The sequence below is a fragment of the Nipponia nippon genome, unplaced genomic scaffold, assembly GCF_047370975.1.
Source record: "Nipponia nippon isolate SJK-2023a ecotype South Korea unplaced genomic scaffold, ASM4737097v1 scaffold_6, whole genome shotgun sequence".
Taxonomy (NCBI): Eukaryota; Metazoa; Chordata; class Aves; order Pelecaniformes; family Threskiornithidae; genus Nipponia; species Nipponia nippon.
This window is the reverse complement of record NW_028262380.1, coordinates 2,603,757-2,626,195: the sequence shown is the minus strand read 5'-3', so window position 1 is coordinate 2,626,195 and position 22,439 is coordinate 2,603,757. Positions and strand designations below refer to the sequence as shown.

The window sequence follows — 22,439 nt, the reverse complement described above, 5'->3', positions numbered from 1 at the left end:
GAGTATAACTAGTATTGCTGCTGCTAAGTGGTAATGCAAAAATGTGTAAAGCTGCATACAACAGGTGGTTTAAGGGTCAGACTGCTGGTTTTTTACATGCTCTACAAAATCTACGCCTCTTCCCTTATTATATAGGGGCACCGAGTCATGTCAGACCCATTGCTTCTGGGAATTAGGGCTATGGCTTCTGCATCCACGTGGAGGTGGTGTGTCTTGCTGTTAGTGTTGGAGATCAGCCGCTGAAGCCAAAAAGAAGCATGTCCACAGCTCAGCTAAAATTGAAATGCTGTTTCCAGCCCAGCCGTATAGGAAGCATCGTTTTTTGTGTTAAAAAAGGGAGCTGCATTGTAATGCTTAAAAGTGCTTAAGAGTACAATAAAAAGATGTTGTGTGCCATGAAGGGTTGCAGAGATTTACCCAGGAAAAGGATTTCTATTTTAATAAAACATATTGCAACAAGGACATGCTTGCCATTTGATACATGTGCTGCATTCAGAAAGGAAACAAACAATAAAAAAAGTGATTATTCAATAAACGGCTGACAGCATTTTGCTAGTGCAGTTATAAAAAAAATATCAAATTCTTTCTTACAGTAGTTACATACTGCTGCTAGTTTAATTTTTAAATGGTTCCCACAAATCCTATGGAGTCCTGTCATGCTCCAGGCACGTGATGACAAACAACTGGGGTATCACGGCTTAAAAAGTAAATAACTGCTTTATGGAGCTATAAGCAGATGCATTTTCGCTCACAAACGAGTCAGGCTAAGACCGTGGATGTAGCTTTACTTGCAATAACCTGTTAAGTTGTAGTAATGGGAATATTTACAATTCTCTGTCTGTACCCTTAAGCCCGTTAAAACACCAGGAGATTATTTGTCCATATTCATTGAGATCCCTTCGTATTGGGTAAAACCTCTCAGATACATGTTTTTTTCATCTTTGTGTTGGAACAATATGATAATAATATTTTTCTGTTTATTAAATTAGCAACTACTCCGTGAGATGCAACAGATGGCAAGTCGCCCCTTCGCCTCCATCAACGTTGCCTTAGAAACAGATGAAGAGCCGCCAGATCTCATTGGGGGAAGCATAAAGGTGAGAGCTGATGCTTTAGGATGGTCCTTACCACAGTTAATCATGGATGTTTGTTTTAAACTGTGGTTAACGCAATAATCCCCAATTCTCGATTTGTTCTATACCTGCAAGAATCCGTAAGTCCAGGAGGGCCAACAGATACTGGTTTTATTTGCTTTTATCCCTTCAGGTATGCATTTCCAACTTTTGGGCTGGTTTAGAGAGAAGTTACGCTGTTTGTAGGGTATGAGATTTTGCGTTTGCCTTGTTAGTTTTTATGCCTTGAAACAGAGGAGAATGCAGCTTTACGCACTAGAACATTTGGCTAGAAATAGCTATAGGTGCTGCAAATAGAAACCATTTTTCTGTGATATCTCAAAGCAAACAGGAATATAATCGTGTGTATGTACTGTAATAGTGTTAACATATTTCTGATTATAAATATATGTTCAAATACATCCTGTGCTGCGCAAATAGGAGTGTGTAGAAATCACTGTCTTACACCGAGCTGGCACGTTCATAGGCACAACACATTGTATTTTTAGGAAAAGCATATTTAAAAGGAGACTAATGAATTAAAAGTTCTTTTTAATGTGATGCTTTGACTAACAGACTTGTATACAAAAAGAAAAAAATGAGAACCCGAGAATACTGATTATTTTTGTTTCCTGTCTAAGGTAGCTGTTCTGTTTTATTTAGACTTCAGTTTTTTGGAAGTCTTTCTCATCAGGTCCAGACACAAAGTTTCTCACCTTGTGTTACTGTGACAAGTGAGCAAGTTCTGCTTTTCTATAAAAAACTGTGTGTATTTTAATTATTATAAAGCACATGAAAACGATCTGACCCAAGAACTTCTGCTTGGTGAGTAATAATATTTAAGTCTTGGCCTTACTGTCAGGAGATGCCACAATTAAGGTTGCCTGTATAGCCTTAGCTATTCCTTATTTATCTGTGAATATAGGCTTTTATGGCAGTTGTAACACTTTTTTCACCTGAATCGTGTCCTGCAGCATCTTCTGGGTGAACACTGCATAGAAGCTTTTCAATATCTTGTCTTAGTTTCATTATTTGTTCTGGTTATTTACTGCGTTCCATCCAAACCTTTAGTCCCAAGCTTGAATGATTGCCCCACACTTGAGTGCTTCATGAATGAATTGTTACCTTTCTCTGAAGTCAGGGATTATTGTCCCTGTTTTGCAGAGATGAACCTTGGAGCGTAGTGAAAATAAAGTAAAATTTTCAAAGGTACTCAGTAATTTGGGGTAATTGAGTGACAGGGCAGCTAAGCTGACCTGTCTCTGGGACCTCTCCTTGGAGGCTCTGAGTTGTTCTGCTCCCCATTGACTTTCATTTGACTCCAGATCATTCAGTTTTTCTGAGTTTTTATAATTTCTCTACTTCTGTTACAAGAAGGGTAGGCACTGGAAGTCATTAGCCGCTAATAGCTCACCAAGACTTTGAAATACATGCTCGTAAAATTGGATTGTCACTCAACAAATTAGAATGAGCCTTTTTTTCATTGCTTCACTGAAGAAGCCGGGGGATGTGTATGGATGTTCCCATCAGGCTGGAGGTGGAGTTGTGAGGCTGTAGCCTGACTGCTGATGTTTTTGGGTTGCAGTCTGTCCGTCTGGGGGCAGTTCCCTTCCCCTCTTTCCATTTTCTGGAAATAAGCTAACTAAAAGCACCTCTCTGTAGGATCAGGCTGGAACAAAGCTGTCCCAAACTTTTTAATCTCTCTATCAAGTTTGTCTACACTCATAAACTACAGAGAAGGTAGTAAACTTTGGATCTCTTATGTTCTGATTAGTGTGTTATTTCTTCTCTTGTTCAGCTGGCAGTGCTTTTACCTTTTCATTTGGGCTTTGTTGTTCGCTTTCTCCTCCGCACCTCTCTGCTTTTTGTTTTCTTCTCAGTTTCTTCTTTGATTATAGGAATGTCGAACTCTTCTCTTTTGAAGTGCTTCCATAGACAGCACCACAGACAGGATTTCGTCTTTCTCTCGCTTGCAGCTAAGCCTCCTTGCTTTCCCATGTCAGCCGTCATTTTCCATATCTCACTTGTCTGACCTCCTTGGGTTACTCGAGAATGGATGGAGAAGCCGGTTTTAAGCATAATAAGTAAGACTGTGGACAGATGTCCTTTTTCAGATGCAGAAAACTGCTAATTGCCCTCAGTGCTGATAACTCATACAAATGTTTCTTAATCCACTTTGAGCATAAATGAGACGGTCTGATTCAGGCAAATAGCACAAACCTTGTACAGTAACCTGGAGCCAAGTAGGGAACGTGGGCATGGACGGGTGTGCCAGCAGGTAACTTCATCTGCTGGAAGATCTGGGTGCAGAACGAGGATGCTTTTCCATGACAATGAGAGTCGCTAAATTTTGGGGAGGGTTTATTTAGGTTTTTATCATCTTGGAGAATTTGGATAGGGGATAAAAGTATGTATAACAGCCTGGAGTGTTTCAGCAAAGTCGAAATCACATGCAGAGGAGAGGAGGCTCAGGAAGCTTGTGGGTTGTGAGCAACTTGGGGAATGACGCCTTGGAGGTAGTCTGGCCTGTTGGATGCTGCATACAAAGTAATTTAAATAGAAGTGAAAAAGCAGTCTCAGTAGCTGTGGGGTCAGCTTCGGGTTTTCTCTTCATCCCTTTTGCACCTGCATGGGAAAAAAGCTCTTAGCAGGAGGGAGGTGCAGGAAGATGGGCTGGGACGATACAGAAATGTAGAATTGCATTTTTCTTTGTGTTTTGTCTGTTGTTTAATTATTAGCCAAGAAAAGAGTGAAGAGAAATGTTGCTACGTGGTTGGACTGTAAGCCGTTCTCCAGTTACTCTGCCATTCGCTGTGTCAAAATTTGTGAGCCTTCGTTTCAGTGCAAGAAATCCAGACTGGCGTTATCATAAATGCATTGATGTTTTTCTTTCCCCACGTGAATCAAAGCCTTTGGTTAATAACGAGTTTATTTGAGTGTTACAGAGGAGAAGTGGAAAATGGGACGTCTTGTCTGCAAGAGATTAATTTCCTTTTCCATTGTGCATAGCCAATTGGCAGCCAGTGTCAAGCCAGTTCCATCCTAAGCTAATGTTTTCCAGCTGGACAGTATTAGAACCATGTTTTCAATTAGTATTTTTCCTGGGGTACTTAGAAGTAATAGAAAGTGATTTACCTGCAGGGAAACTATTCATATTACAGTCTGCAGCTAGGCAACACGTAACTAGCTGCTTTGGTTTATTTTCCACTCAACAAATACTCAGTGGATCACAAATCTACCACTAAATTTGCTTAGTTATTACAAAATCCATTGCCTTTTCTCGGCAGCTTTTTGTGCATTCTGAGGTGCTGCCTATCGCAATTTTTTTTTTTTTTTTCTAAGAGTATTTAACGTTCCTGGGTATCTGGGACTCATCCAAGTGTCTGAACTGGTATTACTGTAACTCAGGCTTTTTTAGGTCTTGTTATCTAATTAATCTAAGTTTTGTAGGTCTCTGCAGTGATTTTTAGAAGATACTTTCCTGAAAGAATTCGGGAAGTTTATAAATTTGACATTGATTTCCAGGTATGTTGAAGCTGGTAAAGGCATGAAGTTAACGCTTGTAGATTCTTGGGAAAAGCACATACACAGCATAGCAAGGAGGCACGTAGCTTGAGCAAAACACCTACAGGATCAACAAGAAAACTGTTGCATTAGAAAAATGTATCCTGAAGTCAGAAAAAAATTGTCTTGGAAGCTTTTGGAGGATTTGAAAAACACTCTTGTAGAACGGAGCGTTTGCCTAGTAGAGCTGGTCCGTAGAGCAGCCTTTGCTGGGCTGTGTTCGGGATCCAACGTGCAAAGCCCGTGCTGAGGCGATTATTTTTGCGTCCGTGATCGACGGGCTGTCCACATCTATAGTTGTCTAAATGGGGTAAGAGAAGTATTTGGTGAGCAAAAGCCTTGTCAAGTTCATTTAGCCTGTTCTGTACCTTCATGCCGTCGTGCATTTAATTCTGCTGTGTTGGGCTTCCGAGGGCGAAATAGCTTCACTGCAAATCCTTAATCAGACATCAGCTCACCAAGCTGGCCGAGTCCTTAAAAATAGCAGAAAAATTGATGGAAAATAGCATCTTACTCTAGTAATTAGTTTGCTTTGTTATGGAAGAAAGTGCTGTTGAGTGGTTTAAAGACTGCCAGAAGGTCCCATCTGTTCAAGACGTACAGAGATGAAGTGGTGGGCTGATATAGGAGTGGGCAAGGGATACCACGGATTTATATTTTCAGTCTACTTGTATTTCGCAATTTTTTTCGCAAAATTTGTATTAAGACTTCATCTTAATTTTTACAGGTATTTCTGTGTTGGGCTGTTTCATGCAATGAGAGAAGTGAAGAACAACTAAGGGTCAAGGAACTGATGGTTTTTGGGGCTTTTATCCTGTTCTGGTTGTCACTCTCAGTGACTCATTTCCCCCTTAGTTCACATGTTATCGACCCATTATCAGTCCATCAGATTTGCTGCTGGACCCCCTTCTGTGACCCCCTCCCAACCCGCTTCACTTAAAACGAGCCAGGTTAGCATAACCACGAAGTCTCCCGCTTCACCGTGCCACCGACCCGAGACTGGGGGTCCTCATGCAAGCAGGCAGAGTTGGAAGGATGGTAGGCTTGAGCTGCGATATATAAAAGCAGTCTTAAGTAGAAATGGCCAGGCTATCGAGCTGCATTGGAGGGGGACAGAGCAGGTTGGGGTTTTTCAAGGGTGCTCTAAATAAGCTGAAAGGGAGAATCGTTCATTATCCTCAAAAGGATAATAGTTGGAAGAAGGGGATGAAATTGAGGGGGGGAAACATAAACTGAATAATCTTAATCTGATGTGGCAGTTGCTGGAGATGGTTCACGCTCAGCCTTTGAGGCCAGAAAGGCTGGTTTTATTTCACCTGACCTGTCTAAGGCAGGCTGCTCGGGCTTGTTAGCTTGCCTTTTGAAATGCAATTTAATTTCTAATGTATTATTTCTGGGTTTTCTAGCATTTGCTGGTTCTAGGAGCTTTTCCCTGCATTAAAACGAAGGCGTTCAAAGCGTGTCGGTGCGTAGCTGTCGTCTTGTCTTTGGCAAAAGCGCTTCCACTCGTTAGACTCGGTCCGTGTGCGCGAGCGGATGGCAGGAGCCCTCCCGTCGCATCGGGGTGACGAGGGACGTACAACAAGAAGCGACATCCCAGCTTGTACTTTATATTTGGTGTTAATTCCGCTTATGCTGGCCCACTTTCTAATTCATGAAGAAGTGTATGATTGCCTTTGAAGGAGTGCCATGCTAGATGGAGTTGCCAGTGGTAAGAAAGGAAGCGTTATCTGGGCAGCCGAGGTGTGTAAAACGGATTAGCTGTGCTAGAATTGCATGTAGTCTGGATGTGATCCGTACTGCGAAAGCAACAACAAAAACACCTGATAAAACCTTCACCTAATGAATTATTTCCAGTTAACTAGGGCCGGGTATCTTGTTTTGATTTCTGTTGCGAAATTAGGGACTGGGGGGGGAGGACGGGACGACTTCTGCCACTTCTATAATATAATATGGAATATAAATATTTGGAAGGGAGCTATCGTGAGATCAACAGAGACATCTCTTAAGCCTGCCTTGTATTTAGGGAATATTTGGCTGATAATTGAGATTTAACTAGTTTTGGATGTAAAGACTGTAAATTTTTCAGCAGGATGGCCCCTGATTTTAGCTGATAAGGAGGAATTTGCTGGAGGGAGAGGAAGGAGCACGAAGCTTCCCACAGGAGAGGGTTCTTCTAAGCTCTTTTTTCCCTCTGGTGCAAACGAGTGTCTCTTCTGATTGAAGTACTAATAACACCAGCAGCTTCTCAAAAACGTTATCAGGGACCTGTTTGCATTCCTTTATGCCAAATAGTTGTTTTGTGTCTCTTGTGTTTGCAGTCTTCATCCAACTGTCTTATTTCATTGGGTTTTTTACTTGCACTTTTCCATGAGCAAAAACCAGCCAAGTGGTCAAAAAGAATCAGAAAAATCCTGCTTCTTCACCCATATAAAATCAAAATAAATATCCACTGTTGACCATATGTATTTTGCCCAGAATTGATACCCATGGCCTCGTCCATCCCATCCCCTCCTGGGGGCATCAGCAGGGAATTGAAAAAGAAGGGCGAGCATTGGCTTACGTGAGTGGCGATGCTCCAAGCTGTGACATGAGATTGTGTCATTTCAGGGTGACTGCTTTTGAAACACAAACTTGCCTAGCGAAATCCTTTCCTTCACCGAGAGCTTGTGTCTGTGTTTTGCTGGATTGACAATGTGCACTTTAAAATAGAAAGCAGTTGTTAAATGCAGTGGGAGCGAACTCGGTGCCCCGTGAGGCTGGTTTGCGTGTATGCTCCAGTTATTGGTAACTCGGGGTGCTCGGATCTGTATTTTCAATTTCAGACTGTTAGCATTCATCTAAGGGTTTGAATATGATTTTTATTTCGTTCCTCACATTCAGGAACCCAGTGTTGGGGACGAGTTGTGAGCAATTCATTCCCCAGCCCCTGTGTCAGTTCCAAGGTAGATATCAGGGACAAGGTAAATGTAAATTTTTAATCTAGACTCATTTACTGCAAATTATTGCTGGAAGTTCATTCATCTCTATCTTGGAGGACATACATATTACCCTGAGAATATGATTTTTAAAACTTAATACTCTATTTTTTATAGAAAATTGCTTGTAACTTATTTTACAAATGTTCAGTCAGCTTTTAATGGCACAATTTAAAAACTTGCAAATGGAATTTGACCCTTTTTCTACAGAGTGAAATCATCTGAAGAAGTGGAATCAAATAATAAAGTTGAACTGTTTCAGTAATGTTCCTCTTCTCTTCCCCCACCATAAGATTTTTCCTTTATTTTAATTTCCTTACTGGAAATTGAAAACCATGTAAGAGTTATTTGATCAAACCACAGAAATATGTTTTCTTGTTAAGGAAAAAAAAATTCTCTACGGTATTTTTTTATACATTTTGAAAAGCAATATGCTGGTAGTGTATTACGGAACCTAAATAAAATTGATGCTGTGTTTTTTAAATCACACAGAATATTTATTGTTCTAGCCATTAGTTTTATGTGACACATTATTAACCTTTCGAATTTGTCGAATATAAGCAGCGTAAATAGAAATAATGAGATGAAATAAAAAGAAATGTTTAGGTTGAGCATCATGCAATTCAACTTGATTGCAGAAAGCATTTGACTGTGAAATTGTCTCCCAAGGGAGCTGGTGGTGCACTCCACACCTGGGTCACCTAGAAGGAGCCCACACAAAGCCCTGGAAAATGCCCCATCTGTGTAGAAAATCCTGCTGGAGAAGCTGGACTAATTAGATGACCTAATAGGTCTCTTACTGCTTTTAACTCCTATAATTGTTTGAGCTTGACACATATTAAGTACATATCACAACTCGTAAACAACTGAAATTACTTGACTTTTTAGTGCTGGTTTTGGCCAGTAAAGCCTTCTGTGGATAACAGCCGAGAACAGATTTCGCTGCCTCCAGGAACAATGGAGTTGTGTCACCGCTTAGTAAAATACCGTTAACTTTATATTTTCATCCAAAAAAGGGTACTCGCTGTTTCCAAGCGCTGCCTAACACAAAACGCATGATAGCGCATCCCGGTTAAAAACGAAACGCTGCAGCACACCTTCCTGACGGTGCACGTTGCCCAGTAAAGCATCTTTAAATCTGTGCGCCAGGCTGCGAGGTCTTTGATGGGTTTTTTGGTCTTTGTTTCACATTTGCACTATCCTGATTCCTCGTTGTTGGGTTTTTTCCCCACCGTTGCCATTGATCGCAGCTTTGCTGGTGGGGAGGAACAGTCAAAGTCCATTGCAGGAGAAAATTTCAGGCTATTTGTGGCCAGCAGGGCAAGGGAGGGGATTCTGCCCCTCTGCTCCGCTCTGGGGAGACCCCCCTGGAGCCCTGCGTCCAGCTCGGGGGTCCTCAGCACGGGAAGGACATGGAGCTGTTGGAGCGGGGCCAGAGGAGGCCATGAAGATGCTCAGAGGGTGGCACAGCTCTGCTGTGAGGACAGGCTGAGAGCTGGGGGTGTTCAGCCTGGAGAAGAGAAGGCTCTGGGGAGACCTGATTGCAGCCTTGCCGTGCTTAAAGGGGGCTTGTAAGAAAGATGGGGACAGACTTTTTAGCAGGGCCTGTTGCGATAGGACAAGGGGGAATGGTTTTCAACTAAAAGAGGGGAGATTCGGACTAGATACAAGGAAGAAATTTTTTACAGTGAGGGTGGTGAAACCCTGGCCCAGGTTGCCCAGAGAGGTGGTAGATGCCCCATCCCTGGAAACATTCAAGGCCAGGCTGGACGGGGCTCTGAGCAACCTGGTCTGGTTGAAGATGTCCCTGCTCGTTGCAGAGGGGTGGGACTGGATGGCCTGGAAAGGTCCCTTCCAACCCAAAGCATTCTGTGATTCTATGATTAGCTGCATGACATTGTCAGTCCAGCGCACTCACAATATTTCTTTGAGGACAAGGAGTAGCTTTAGGGAAGGGTGCCTGACGGGTAGACCGGCTGCAGTTGTCTGTTCATGGAACAGATACATCCCGGGCAGCACAGCATCCCCTTCGCTGACCTCCGTCCTGGTTGCAACCAGAAGTCTTCTGGCTACACATTTTTTACTGCTTCTGTGCCTGTTGGCAGGATGCAAGCATGCTCTGTGTTCCGTGAGTCAAGGGCATGGCTCCTTTCTGATGGGCTGTTGGATGGCAATTTGGCTCGTATGCATTGACCCACCACCAAAGGTGAGATCCTTTTGTCCTATTAACTGGTCTTCATCCACATGCTCCAGCAGCTGGGCTCCCCTCTCCCCTCTGTGCCCTCCTGGTGTGGGCCTCTGCTGTTCAGGCACCACACAAAGCAGTCATCGTGTGCCAAGTGTCTGAGGGATGCACCTTATTTGCATAGATTTGAATAATGTCTACTTTATTGTGCCATTAAGCCTTCAATAAAAAGGAATTGCTTCTATAATTCAACAATGGGTTTATCAAAACACTCTAAATGAAAGTCTCTGGCAGAGGCTGGTTTTAACCATCTGATGAAAGGTGTTACAAAGTTTGAAGACCTACGTATTTTATTTTTTTTTTTAAGTGGGCCATTAAAAGCCAACTGTCAGACTGAAGCGCAAGCATTTATAATGACCTGATCTCTGGTTCCTGAGTCCACTCCAAACCTTCTTGCAGAAAAGCAGCTTGGATCTGCAACAAGAGCATTCAGAAACCACGCAGGAGGCAGATGTGCTGCAGAGGTGGGGAAGGAAAGGAGATGTGGGCTCTTCTTAGGTCACCCCACTAATATTCAGCCTGATGAAGCCGGCCAGCTTCTCCTTAGCTGCTTTGCAGCATGGTAGCACCTACATAGGTCATGTCAAAATACAAGCAGGCTCACGGCAAGGCCAGCTCTGGGTGAGATCCACAATCGAGATAGCCATTAAGTTGCTGGTTGAATTACCCACGTGTTTTCCTCCCTGCCTGCAGAATACGGTCCCCGGGCTCCACCGCCGGGTTGCTCTGTGTCTCGCAGAGGGCACAGTGTGCCCTTCGCTCCCGGCTGACCTCTTGCTTGCATCAAATTCATCGTTCCCGTCACTCGGCGTGTGAGTCATTTCATTGGGCTGCGCTTTGTCTCTTGGCCTGGTGAGCGCACGCTTGGAGATGAGATGCAGTATGAGTCACAGTTCAAAAAGCAGGTGCCTGAACTGGTGCTGTCAAAAATACAAATTTATAGGACTCGATTCTTTATGCTGGTTTTTGCTGTTACTAACTGCAGCTTGTCTCAGGAAAATGGCTGGGTTTGATGGACGCTAGACCGTTTTTTCCCCTTTTAGATGTAAGATCGAGATTAGCTGCAGCAGGATGATCTTGTGCTTAGTGTATTCCTTCCAAATGAGCTTGCAACTGCCTGACAGATTTTGGATGCGTCATTATAGAAAGTATACTTCCTTGCTTTGCGTGGTTAATAGAAACAAAGTTCCCCATGCGGTGAAATAGTAACAAATTTTTACTAACACTCAGCTTTTCTGAGCAGATCGACAAGAGAAGGAAGGATGCTCAGAGGTATGTCCTCTGCCCTCAACTATCTGTGGTACATCAGATAGATTAAAAATTCACTGCAGGATGAGGGTGAGACTCATCCCCATGAAGTAACACTGAATTTTAGGTGTTGGCGTGGCCGGGGTCTGGTGTGGCTCACTGGGGGACAGCACTGGCTGCCTGTTTGGGGCTCTTTCAGCACCAGTGACACCTGCGTAGGAGCTCCTCATGGTTCAAAGTGGGTTCAGGAGAACAGAGAGGAGGAAGACATTATGACCTTAAGGAACAAAATAAAAATCCCATGGAAAGGGAAAGATAGTGCCCACAGGGACTCATAATGAGAGTTTCTGCTGCACGCTCAGGGTTCATTAGCTGGAAAGGGCAGAGGAGGAGAAAGAGTCCTGCTTGGGGCTGAGAGAGGAGCTAATTACCCTCAAAGTCCCTTCAGCTCTGTGACTGAGAGCTGTATAATGAACTTCTGTTCCTTACCATTTTATAATGTGCAGGAGAATCAGGGTAGTTTTGATACCATTACAGAGGTCCTGTGAAAGCCTGAAACACCTCTCAGGTCACCCGTGGTCCAGAGCAGCAGACAAGGTGCAGACAGGGACTGTTGGGAGAGCTGGAGAAGGGAGTGTTTGTCCGCAGAGAAGAAATTCAGTGTGGTGTTTGTTCAGATGAGCCAAACGAAGGCTGAGATGTAAAGGAGGGTAAAGCCCAGGGTGAAGGCACAAGAGAACGTCAGATGGATGAATAAATTTAGGTGGGAAAGAATTGAGGTCAGAAGAAAGTTTCTGGTGTCAGAGCAGTGAGATCCAGGAGCAGGGAGCCTCTGGAAAGGTCTCACAGAGCTGATGGCACAGGCTGTGAAGGGGTAACTACTGTTAAAGCAGAGCATTGCACTCTTAGGTGCAGTCACCTACATTAGTGAAGGGCTGGATTCAGTGACCGTGAGAAGTATTTTCCAGTTTCTGCGTATTGGCTGGAGGATGGTGAGCGTGCTGCTGAGCATCCCCATGACCTTGCAAGGCATATTGGAGTAGAGTTGCACTGAACAGTTTATGTTGGGGAAGGAACGGAGTTGCAGAACTGTTTTGGTTAGAATCAGAATCACAGAATGGTTCGGGTTGGAAAGGACCTTTAAAGATCGTCTAATCCAACCTCCCTGCAATGAGCAGGGACATCTTCAACTAAATAAGGTTGCTCAAACCCCATCTAACCTGACCTTGAATGTTTCCAGGGATGGGGCATCCACAACTTCTCTGGGCAACCTGTGCCAGTGTCTCACCACCCTCTTTGTAAAAAAATGTATTCCTTATATCTAGTCTGAATGTACCCTCTTTTAGTTTAAAACCATTCCCCCTTATCCTATCACAACAGGCCCTACTAAAAAGTCTGTCCCCATCCTTCTTATAGGCCTCCTTTAAGTACTGAAAAGCCACAGTAAGGTCTCCGTGGAGCCTTTTCTTCTCCAGGGTGAACACCCCCAGCTCTCTCAGCCTTTCCTCATAGCAGAGGTGTTCCAGCCCTCTGAGCATTTTTGCGGCCATTAATCCAGTAGGAGTTAAAAGCAAATATGTCAAAAAGGTGTTAGAAAAGGTAATCTCTTCTTGGCTTGTTCAGTTCTTGCTCCTTGATCCTTCTCTTCCCCCCACTACTTCTTCTCTGCTTGGTCTTTGCTGCTCGCTCTGCTCAGCGCTGAGGATGAGTGTGAGTGCTTGCTGTTAAACCCAACCACCGTGCTCCAACCTCTGGGATTCAGCAGGACTGTTTTACTGACAGTGGAATAACTAAGGTACTTGGCTCTCTCCAAAAGAAAATAAACTTTGTGCTCGGTGCACGCTCCCCCTCGTATGCCAGCAGTCCGTGGGCTGTATTTCTGCAGTTGCCTTCTCTGTGCTCTCTCCATTACCTCTGGTAATTGAGTCGCCTGTGGGATATAGCACCAGGGTATGCTTGGTTGCTTTGTGGGAAAAGCATTATTTTGAGTTTGATCCCTTTGCTGGGGGTGGGGAGAAGATGAAAAAATCTGCAGTCATAAGGCAGGCAGACGGCAGCTTACGTCGTTACAGCCTGTAGAATACGTATTTATCTACCTTGCACAGACTAACAAATTGTTGTTGCAATCATTACAGTAAATATGAGATATGAAAACAGTTTTAAGTTTCATTTTGCTTGGTGTCATCTCTTTTTTTTTCTTTTTTATTGAGCAGCAGTAATTTAATAGCATTGTTTGACTCCTGTTCGGTTTTTTCAGTGTCTTGCATTGTATTGAGTTTCTGTTGAACATTTAAGTACAGTAGTACAATTTTATGCCTAATGGAAAAAGCAATAATTATTTCATTAATACTAGGCTAGAATTTGTCCATACTAAACAAGAAATCAGAAAGCATTGAGCATATCAGGTAAAATAGCATTTCTCAGCTTTTCTTGCTTATGTGGAACAAAAGAAGGCACCCTCTTGTAAATGTACTCATAGGCGTAGACTTGCATCCTCACCTCACTGGTGTGCCATCCCACAATAATGCTGATCGCCTGTAATTATGTGTGGGATCGGGGCCTGGCTCAGGTAAGAACATATTTTAGTTTCTGGGCCGTGCTGTTGCATTTTGTCTCTCTAATGACATCCTGAAATCAGCCATTGATCATTCAAAGAAAATCTTTACAGGAGTACAGTGGGAGGGTGAAGTTCGAAGACACTGAGGGTCAGCGAGGGACCTGTTCCCCTGCTCTCTAGGGTGGGCGAAAGCTGGCTGCCCGTTATATCTTCATAGTTATCAATCCACATTTTACCTGAAAACTTTATTTCACGTCCATGTTTCTAATATAAGTGTGAAACATTAGTATTCAAAGTAAATAGGCTTCGGTAAAGTACGTTAAGAGTAGTCCATCCTAGGATACGACAGGTCACTGGAACCGGATCCAGAGCCAGGATCACAAACCTCTGCTCTACTGAATCCTCTGCTTTTCAGTTGAAAAAAGGACAGTACAACCCAGTAGAGCTTCCACAGCACTTTCAGCTCCCAGAACAACCAGCTACCTAAGACCATAGTCCAGAGCGGTCTAGAAGACCACTGCAAAAAACAAACATAACCCCTTCGGAAAGAACAGACATGAAAGACAAAATTGGGGGAACACAGCTTAAAGCAAACAACAATGAAATAGAGAGGGGTTTGGGGGTAAATATTCTTTGCCATGTTAATGCACACAGTGCTGCGAAGGTCGTCACGTGGAGTTAAACTCTGGAAATGGAAGTTGAACCGCCAAATCGCAGTGGTCAGACGTGCTGATATTTGTGATATGCTGCTGATGGGTTCGAAGGGAAAAAAAAAACCCTAAATCTTGTTTTTTAGCATAAGCTGCTCCTTTGTTACTGAATTTAGGGAGAAATACAAGCCTTGCGCTGTGCTTGACTTCTTAATAGCTAGATTCTTATTAAGTAAATGTGTTTTTTGCGATGACTAGGGGTTTTGCTTGTTGCTAACATTGGTTTTAGCTTTGCTAGCTACGTGCTGGAAATTTGCCAAGCGCAGAAACACGGTTCGTGCCCTGAAGCTTGTACAATCTGAGAAAGACAACGCTGGGGTAAGAGGGAGGGTGTTACACGCTGTATAACATTTGTTTTCTCCTCTTCCTTCCCTCGCTGCAGACTGTACCAAAGCCAATAGCGCTGGAGCCCTGCTTTGGGAACAAAGCAGCCGTTCTCTCTGTATTCGTGAGGTTGCCTCGAGGACTTGGGGGTATACCACCACCCGGACAGTCAGGTGAGGAATATCGTTGTCTCCGCTGGCTTGGTATTAATTAACTCTGTGCTCCTTCCCCAGCCTTACAGATTCACCTTACAGTTTCAGACTTGATCCCGCAGTAATTGCTGTACCCACACCACAGCTGAGGATGTGCTCGGGTTATTTTAATGCTAGAGAGCTTGGGCCCTGCTAGCTGCTGACCTGAGGTTTGATTCAATTTCTTGGGTCAGTTGGTGCATGATTTTTGGATTTTGGACGTTTGATATTTGGATTACACTTTAATTTATGGCTGGGGAAAAAGGGGGATCTGGTAGAGACAGGTTTGGAGTAGTTACTTATGAAAGTAACTTGTCTCCCAGCCTATTCCCTCCATTCCCAGCTCCATTTGTAAAGAGACGTCAAGTCCTTTCAAGGCATCTGTGCCCTCCTCTTAGCAGCTCTGGACGGAGAAGTTTTCTCCATCCAGCTTAAGGTTTCCTTGTTCCCAGCCCCTTCTCACTTAAACCTGCCTGCAGGGCACCGAGACATAATCTCCTGGGCAGTTTGTGCTTTAACTGGGGTTTCTCCAGTGCCCGGTGAGCACGGTGAAGCAGAGGATCTTAAAAGAGTATTAGCTGGGTTTGAGATGGGATGGTTTGGTTGTGAGCTGTATTGAACTAAATCCCGGATGGCCAACGGTGGTTTGTCGATGGATCTGCCAAGAGGAGGTTGCAGAGATGGCAGATGTCTGGGAAGGGCAGTGGGACCTCCATGCACACGTGCTTTCAGGATTTATTCGAACACATCTAGGAGACGTGTCATCTATGAGAAAGACAGCTCTCTAATATTACGGGTTTCACATCCCTTAATACCCACACTTCTTACTTCGAGCTTTTTCTACTGCAGTTGCTTTCAATAAAACATGCAGTATTTAAAAGCTTATTTCAGAATACCTGCTAGAGTTTAATCTCTTAAGCCAAAATGCTTTTCTAGTTTGCTTTTTTTTAACAACAGCTCAAAAAATGATACTCATTTTGTGGCTTGGAGGGTTTTTCTCAGCTGTGGCGGAAGGATTTGTTTCTGTGACTATTTTGTTCCGTGACTCTTTCGTTTTGTTGCCTCAGGTCTTGCAGTGGCCAGTGCACTGGTGGACATTTCACAACAGATGCCAGTTGCCTACAAAGAGAAATCGGGTGCAATACGAAATCGGAAACAGCAGCCCCCTGCACAGCCAGGAACCTGTATTTGATGCATGGACATCAGAAACTGTATAAGGTTTTAAACAAAACGGAAAAGTAATACCTAGGAGGAGAAAGATTTCCAAGTTGTGTCACAAGAGACCTAGAAGCACTCAGAAAAACACAGCTTCCTTGAACTCAACTTTTTCTCTCATCTACGTGATAGTTGGCTTTATTTGACAACTGCTCCACTTAAGTTTTACTGACACGTGGCTTCAGATTGCTCCTTTGTTTTCTTCGAGTTTAAAGTAAAATAATTTTATTGCAGGTCCAGTAACATCCGATCGCCGCCGTTCATGGTCAGTGTAAATAGAACAGTAGTCCAATATGAATGACACTCAGGTTTATACATGGGAAGTGCTTTGTAGTTCATGTATTTATCAAACTGTACAAAAAGAAAAAGATGCAGTGTTTACAGGTGTCAGCTCTCAACACATAAACACTACTATTAATCTTCAAAGCATCTTCATCCTTTGTTTTCATTTAATATGTTTATTCCCTCGTTATTTAAGTGGAACTCTCTTCCGGATACAGCATTCTTGTAGTCGTCATGGTCCAGAACATCAGGAACGCAAAAGCTGGGATGGTTTAAAGGTTGACGTCACGTGTTGCTCAGACCGCATGCAATACCTGGAGAAGCCGAATGTTGCTTTTGAAGGACTCAGTGTTTACATAGTCTTAACCTGCTTGGAGTACACCACACACAAGTGCCTAGACTTGAACAGATCTAGGGAGTGAGGAGACTGCTACACACATTTCTTTTTAACATAATTATATTCCTTTTAAATATATGTATACACACACATATATATAGTCACCCAAGGCAATCTGTGTTCTTTGTAATATATCACATGCAGTCAGGGGAAAATGGCGTTTTCCTGACCGACAAACTACTCAACCAGATGGAAATGTCTGGAGGGAAAGTAGAGTTTCAGTATCTCATAAGAAAACTCCTGGTTTCACCAGCGCTTTTAATAGAAGCAGTTTGTGTTCCAGGTCAGATAGATTATATTTCTTCTGATTTTTCTCTGCCCATTTGGCCTCTTTCCTTCCCCCTTCCCTCTTGTCCTTCTTCTGGACGAGAGCTGAGCTGTGCCTGGGCTCAGAGGCATCGCTCCTCAGCAGGAAGATTTGCTCCATCTCCTTACAGGGTGTAAAAAGCAACACTCCAGGTGCCAGATCATTTGAGGATGAAGTAAAATAGAACTTCAAATAAAAAGCAAGGAGAGCAGCTTTGGCCACAGGTTTGCGTTTTACATGATCAGTTACTGATATTTCCCATTTGGGTTGAACTCTCTTAGATGCTGAAGAAGGTGGCTTGTTGGTGAAAGGAAGGGACTTGCAAGCAGCAGAGAGAAAGGCTTGGCTTTTGGGGGATGTATCAAACCAGCTGAAGTACTCTGACTAGTTGGGATTACGTTTTGAGGTTCTAGGTCGGACTTAACCCATCAGTCTGTGCATGCTGGTGCCCAACGTCTCCCTTGATTCTGCAGCGTGGCGCAGTGCCGGGGCCGCGCAAAGTTGTGATGTGGAAGCCGGTAGGAAGATGTTACGTGAAGGTGCCAAACGAGACGTGTAATTGTTGCTTAATCGCAGTAAGTGTGGTTTCATTCAGGTCACCGAGTCGCGGGTTTCTGATGAGGACATCCTAGTATTTATGAAATGGAAGTAACAAATCAAGAGGAATGAAGGAAAGTGCTCTTGAACCTTCTGGCCAGGTAGCACCCTTTTCCAAAATGAAACCCAAGTAACGGCATCTTTTTTTGTGCATGTTTTGATGATCAATCACCTATCAGGCACTTGCTCTTTTTTTTTTTTTTTTTTTTTTTTAAAAACTATTTGGAAGCAGCTCTTTGGAGCACATCAGCATCGCAATAAAGACGTGTATTGCTGTGCGTGTCTGGACAGCAGTGATGGGGGGAGGGCCTGCTGGTTTAAAGACCGTGGTGGATTATAATTCTGATTTAATGTGCTGTTTAACAAATACAACAGAACTGCAGAAAAAATATTGGGAGAAAAATGCATTTTATATATTTATATATATATATTTATATATATAATGCATCTGTTTCTAAACTAGAAATTTAAATGCCCTCTGGGGAAAAGAAATCACGGGCGGGAAAGGGGTGAGCTATGTCTTTTAGAATGAAGGGGTTTAGGCAATTTAAGTTTTAACTGATGCACAGATTACCTCAGACAGATTCATCTCCTGAAAATATCTTCTAATTTCCTATGCGCATAGGGCTAACTTGAACTAGAGAAATTATACTGGACTCAGATCCCTCCCCTGTTATTACTTTGCTTAATTTCAGTCGTGATGCACATCCCCATGCTCAGAGATGTCGTCTTCTTGCTTACCCGACACTTTTTTGGGGAGGAAAACTGCCAACCCAAACTGAGAAAGCTCTTGTGCTCAAGTCTCCGTAGTCAGGACAGCGCTTAAGCAGGTGCTTCAAGTTGTTGCTTAGGTTTTCCTGAACAGAAACAGCTTTCAGAACAATAGGCCTGGAGGGGTGATATATTTTTACATTAACAAAAAGACACAAATGTTTTGGGGTTTTTATTCCCCCCGGAGAGCTGGGTTGTCTGGTCTCAAAAGCTTATGGTGGAGCGTGCCCAGAAGCATAGCCACAAAGTTAGGTATCAGATAGTGGAAAGACGAGCAAAAATGATCAAACTTTTGAGATTTAGCAGAACCAAAAAAATGTAAATAGAGGAATGAGACTTATTAATATAAATAAAATGAAACAGCTCCTTTAGGATGTAGCTCTGCTCTGCATCTTATCTCCATACTGATGAGGGAAAAAGAGAACTCTCATACATATCTCTGCTGCCAACAGTTTCATCCCCATTTAAAGGTAAAATAGAGACAAAGGTGGGAATGGATGGGGGGAAGAAGAATGCCGGTGGTTTATCACCAGGCCAATATCTAAAGTGAATGATTTGTGGGTTTATTTCTTTTGGAGGTGAGAGGGGGGGAAAAGAGCAACCTTATTTCATGGGAGAATCTGTAAAAAAAATGAAAAATAACACACCGATTTTGCACTTGTACATAAACTATACAGTAGCGTGCAGAACATTGAAAGATTTAAAGTGTATATAAACCAGAAAAATATTGAATGTATTTTTGATGCATTTTAAATGATGTATGAGTTTTGTCTTAATAACTTCTTCATATGATGAGTATTAGATAACTTTCCAGAGCTTTAAAGAAACATCAAATTATATTTGTGGTATTTTGCAGGATAAAGCAGGGAGGCATAACTTGACTTTTATGTATTCAAATGCATTTCACTTAAAGGTATAAGCTAAGTAAAATACGACTCTTCCATTTGAAAGGGGAACAAACCAACGCTCGAAGACAGGTAATAAATGTACTTAAAGCAGTCATTACTTGGAGGATTAAGTCAGCAGTTTAAGCCTCTACCATTAAGATTGTGCCAGTGATTTCCATTCAAAATCACTATTTGCAAGCGTTTATAACTGGCTGAAATTCAACGTTCAAGGTCTCAACCCTCAAAACATTTTTATTCTTTGAGAGTAGCCTTTAAAAAAGTTTTTAAAAAATCAGAAATGTTGTAGCCCTTTTATTCCAGAAAGCAACAGTGCCATTGAATCTCCAAATAACATACATTTCTTTGGTTCACCGTTTTCCATTCTTTTTAGCCCAGAATTTTCTTTGGACTGTTGCAGCACGAGTGACAGGAGACCCTGCCGTGGTGTGGGTCAATATGTTGAATACAGGAAGATTTATGGGACAAAACTTTTGAGTTATTGCCACTCTCCCTGGGCTTAAAATGCGCTGTATTGAAATTGCCAAAATAAAGCTATACGTGATGGGATAATGCCTGTGATTAGCATAACGTCATAGTGTGTAATTTACCAAAATTTGATGGTATAGTACCATGAAAGCATGACGGCCCCTGTTGGCAGATACACGCTTCCTTAGGGGTAGTTTGTATACTAAATATTGCTCAGAAACATCATTTTCTCTGCGGTAAACATTTACCAAAATACATAGTCACTGGGTTCATAGTATGGTTTTAAAACAGCAGCTCAGCTTGCTTGGCCCTAAGTTGAAAGGAGCTTTTGATGAAACACCCTCGCTCAAGGGGCTGAAATAAAACTTCAGGCTTTTCCCATAACCTGCTGAAAATCCAGTGCTGCAAAGATGAGGCTGATTCTCCATCCGTAACCGCTTCCGATGTTAGCAGCTGCTTTTTCTTTTCCCCAAGACCCTGAGTTAGGGACAGAGCATGAGCTGCATCTCTCAACCTGTAAAACCCTTTTCCCTGCAAACAGGGATTTGCTGGCACTGAGTTTGCGAGAAAGCAAAGAACAGCCCCTACATGCCAGGAGCGACTTTTAAACCCATCCATCCAACTTCGAGTAAGCTGCGGACGTCTCTTCTTTTCCCATTTTCTTTTTATCTTCGTTTGGGAATACCATAGGGGAAGGGGAGGGAGGGGGGGATTGGGTTTTCGGAGCCTCCTGAGCTAAGCTGCAAGAGCAGGTTGGGAGAGGGAGCCGTGCGTGTGTTAAATGGAAGAGTGCCAGCAGAAGATGCGCGAGCGTCTGGGGAGGCGGGAGCAAAGGGAAGGGAGGGGTAGGTGTGCGTTGCTCGTTTTCGGACGTATTGTTGGCAATTTTAGTTAAATTCACACTCTTTCTGTTGATAGCTGCTTAAATTAGTTTAGCTCCCCATGCTAGGAATACTACAATAATGTGTATATGCTGGGCTTTTCTGCTTCTGCATCAGGGCAGGTTTCGTTGAGCTTATTACTTTGTTCTAACACTACACACGGACTATTTTTGTGCGTCTTCCAGGTACTATAGTTCTTTAGACATTTCCTCTACATTTATCATTGACTCCACAAACCTCACCAGAAGAAAGAAGAAACAACAAATTGTGGAGGAGTGTAACATATGTCAGTCCATTATTATTTTTTTTAAAAAAAAAAGCAAAAAGAAAATAAAAATAGAGTTTTATATTACTCTGAAATTTGTGCACAATAAATGTTCTTTACACTAGGATCCTTGAATTAATTGTATTCTGGATTTTTTTTTCTGTTCTGTAATTATTTACGATTCTTATCTGTGTTCAGACTTGAGCTTAGTTTGTTAATATGTATAATTTAGCATTTATTGCATTCATATGTAAATATGAGCAAGTATTGTAAACTATTTCATTGCCGGGGATTGTGGGTGTTATACATACACACATTTAGGACTGCAGGTTTTGGTATAATTTTTTGTATTGTAAAATAACAGCTAATTTAAAGCAGGAATGAGAAAATTATTGGGAGATCTGTGCATTTTAAATACAAATGTGAAGTACATGTATATAAATAAAAGTAAATAATGCAAATCTTTCCTCTGAAATAAAAAGTAGATGATCTGGTTAACGTTTTTTCTTCTTCCTTTTCTCCCCCCTTTCTTAAAATAGGGGGAAGCAATAACTCGAGATGCTTTTAAAGATTCCTGGCTGGGGTGAGGGTGAGTTTCTACCATGGCGGTGGGTCTCAAGGCGCTCGTGTCTCCCTGCGCAGGCTGTGTTCACCCTGTGCCAGGTACTGAATCTGGGAGGAGGAAGAAGACGACCTGTCCTCCACCAAAGCCCGGGGGTAGGCTGCTGGGTCTGCACAATCCCCCGATTTTGCCGTCCCCCAAAACCATCACCCTCATCTCCATCTCCACCTGGGAGGGAAGGTGCCTTAGGGAAGCTCTTGGTCCCTGATCTTCCCTACAGCTGTCTCTGAAGGGTGGTGGTCGGGAGGAGCATCCTAAAGCGGTGGCAGTGTCTTCATCGTAGAGAAAAAGGGGCTCGTCCTCCACTCAGGTCACCTGGGACGGTCAGGGCTGAAGAGGGACTTGATTTGCTCCAACCTCCTCAACGCTGGGGTCATGAGTCCTTGCTGTCGTCGCACAGCTGGTCTTCATTTGGTTCTGCGACTGTGTTCCTGTCCCAAAGCTCAGGGCTTCTGCATTCAGGGTTTAAATAAGCCCAACAGAAACAGAACATCTCAGCCTCTTCCCTTTCTTACTCTCACCGCTAATTTTCCCACTAAACCCCTCCTTCCTTTGAATCGGAAGAGAAAAATCAAACATCCCTGGAGACCGTATCATGCAAAGAGTTTTGCTAATAATTTTGCAACCTTATCAAATGTTGGTGCCAGCTGGAGCTTCTGATGCACACAAAAGCTAGGAGAGCAAAGTCGGAGGTGACCTCTCCTCTCCCACCCCTTGGAAGCCCACGTGAAGCACCCCCGGTATCCAGAAACAGATTCCTGCCGAGACGCAATCTGTTGTTCTCCATTTATTTTTATGTC

The 22,439-nt window shown here is 43.0% G+C and overlaps 1 protein-coding gene across 1 annotated transcript in view; it reads left to right on the top strand.

Moving 5' to 3' along the window:
- The window catches only part of ATRN (attractin), a 158,150-nt gene extending 136,635 nt beyond the window's left edge, over positions 1-21,515 (top strand). Inside the window, exons 27-29 of the mRNA XM_087735760.1 lie at positions 990-1,097; positions 14,797-14,911; positions 15,997-21,515. Coding sequence (XP_087591886.1) covers positions 990-1,097; positions 14,797-14,911; positions 15,997-16,121 — 348 coding nt within the window. The 3' untranslated portion in view covers positions 16,122-21,515. The remainder of the gene's footprint in view (positions 1-989; positions 1,098-14,796; positions 14,912-15,996) is intronic.
- Positions 21,516-22,439: the final 924 nt, after the last annotated feature.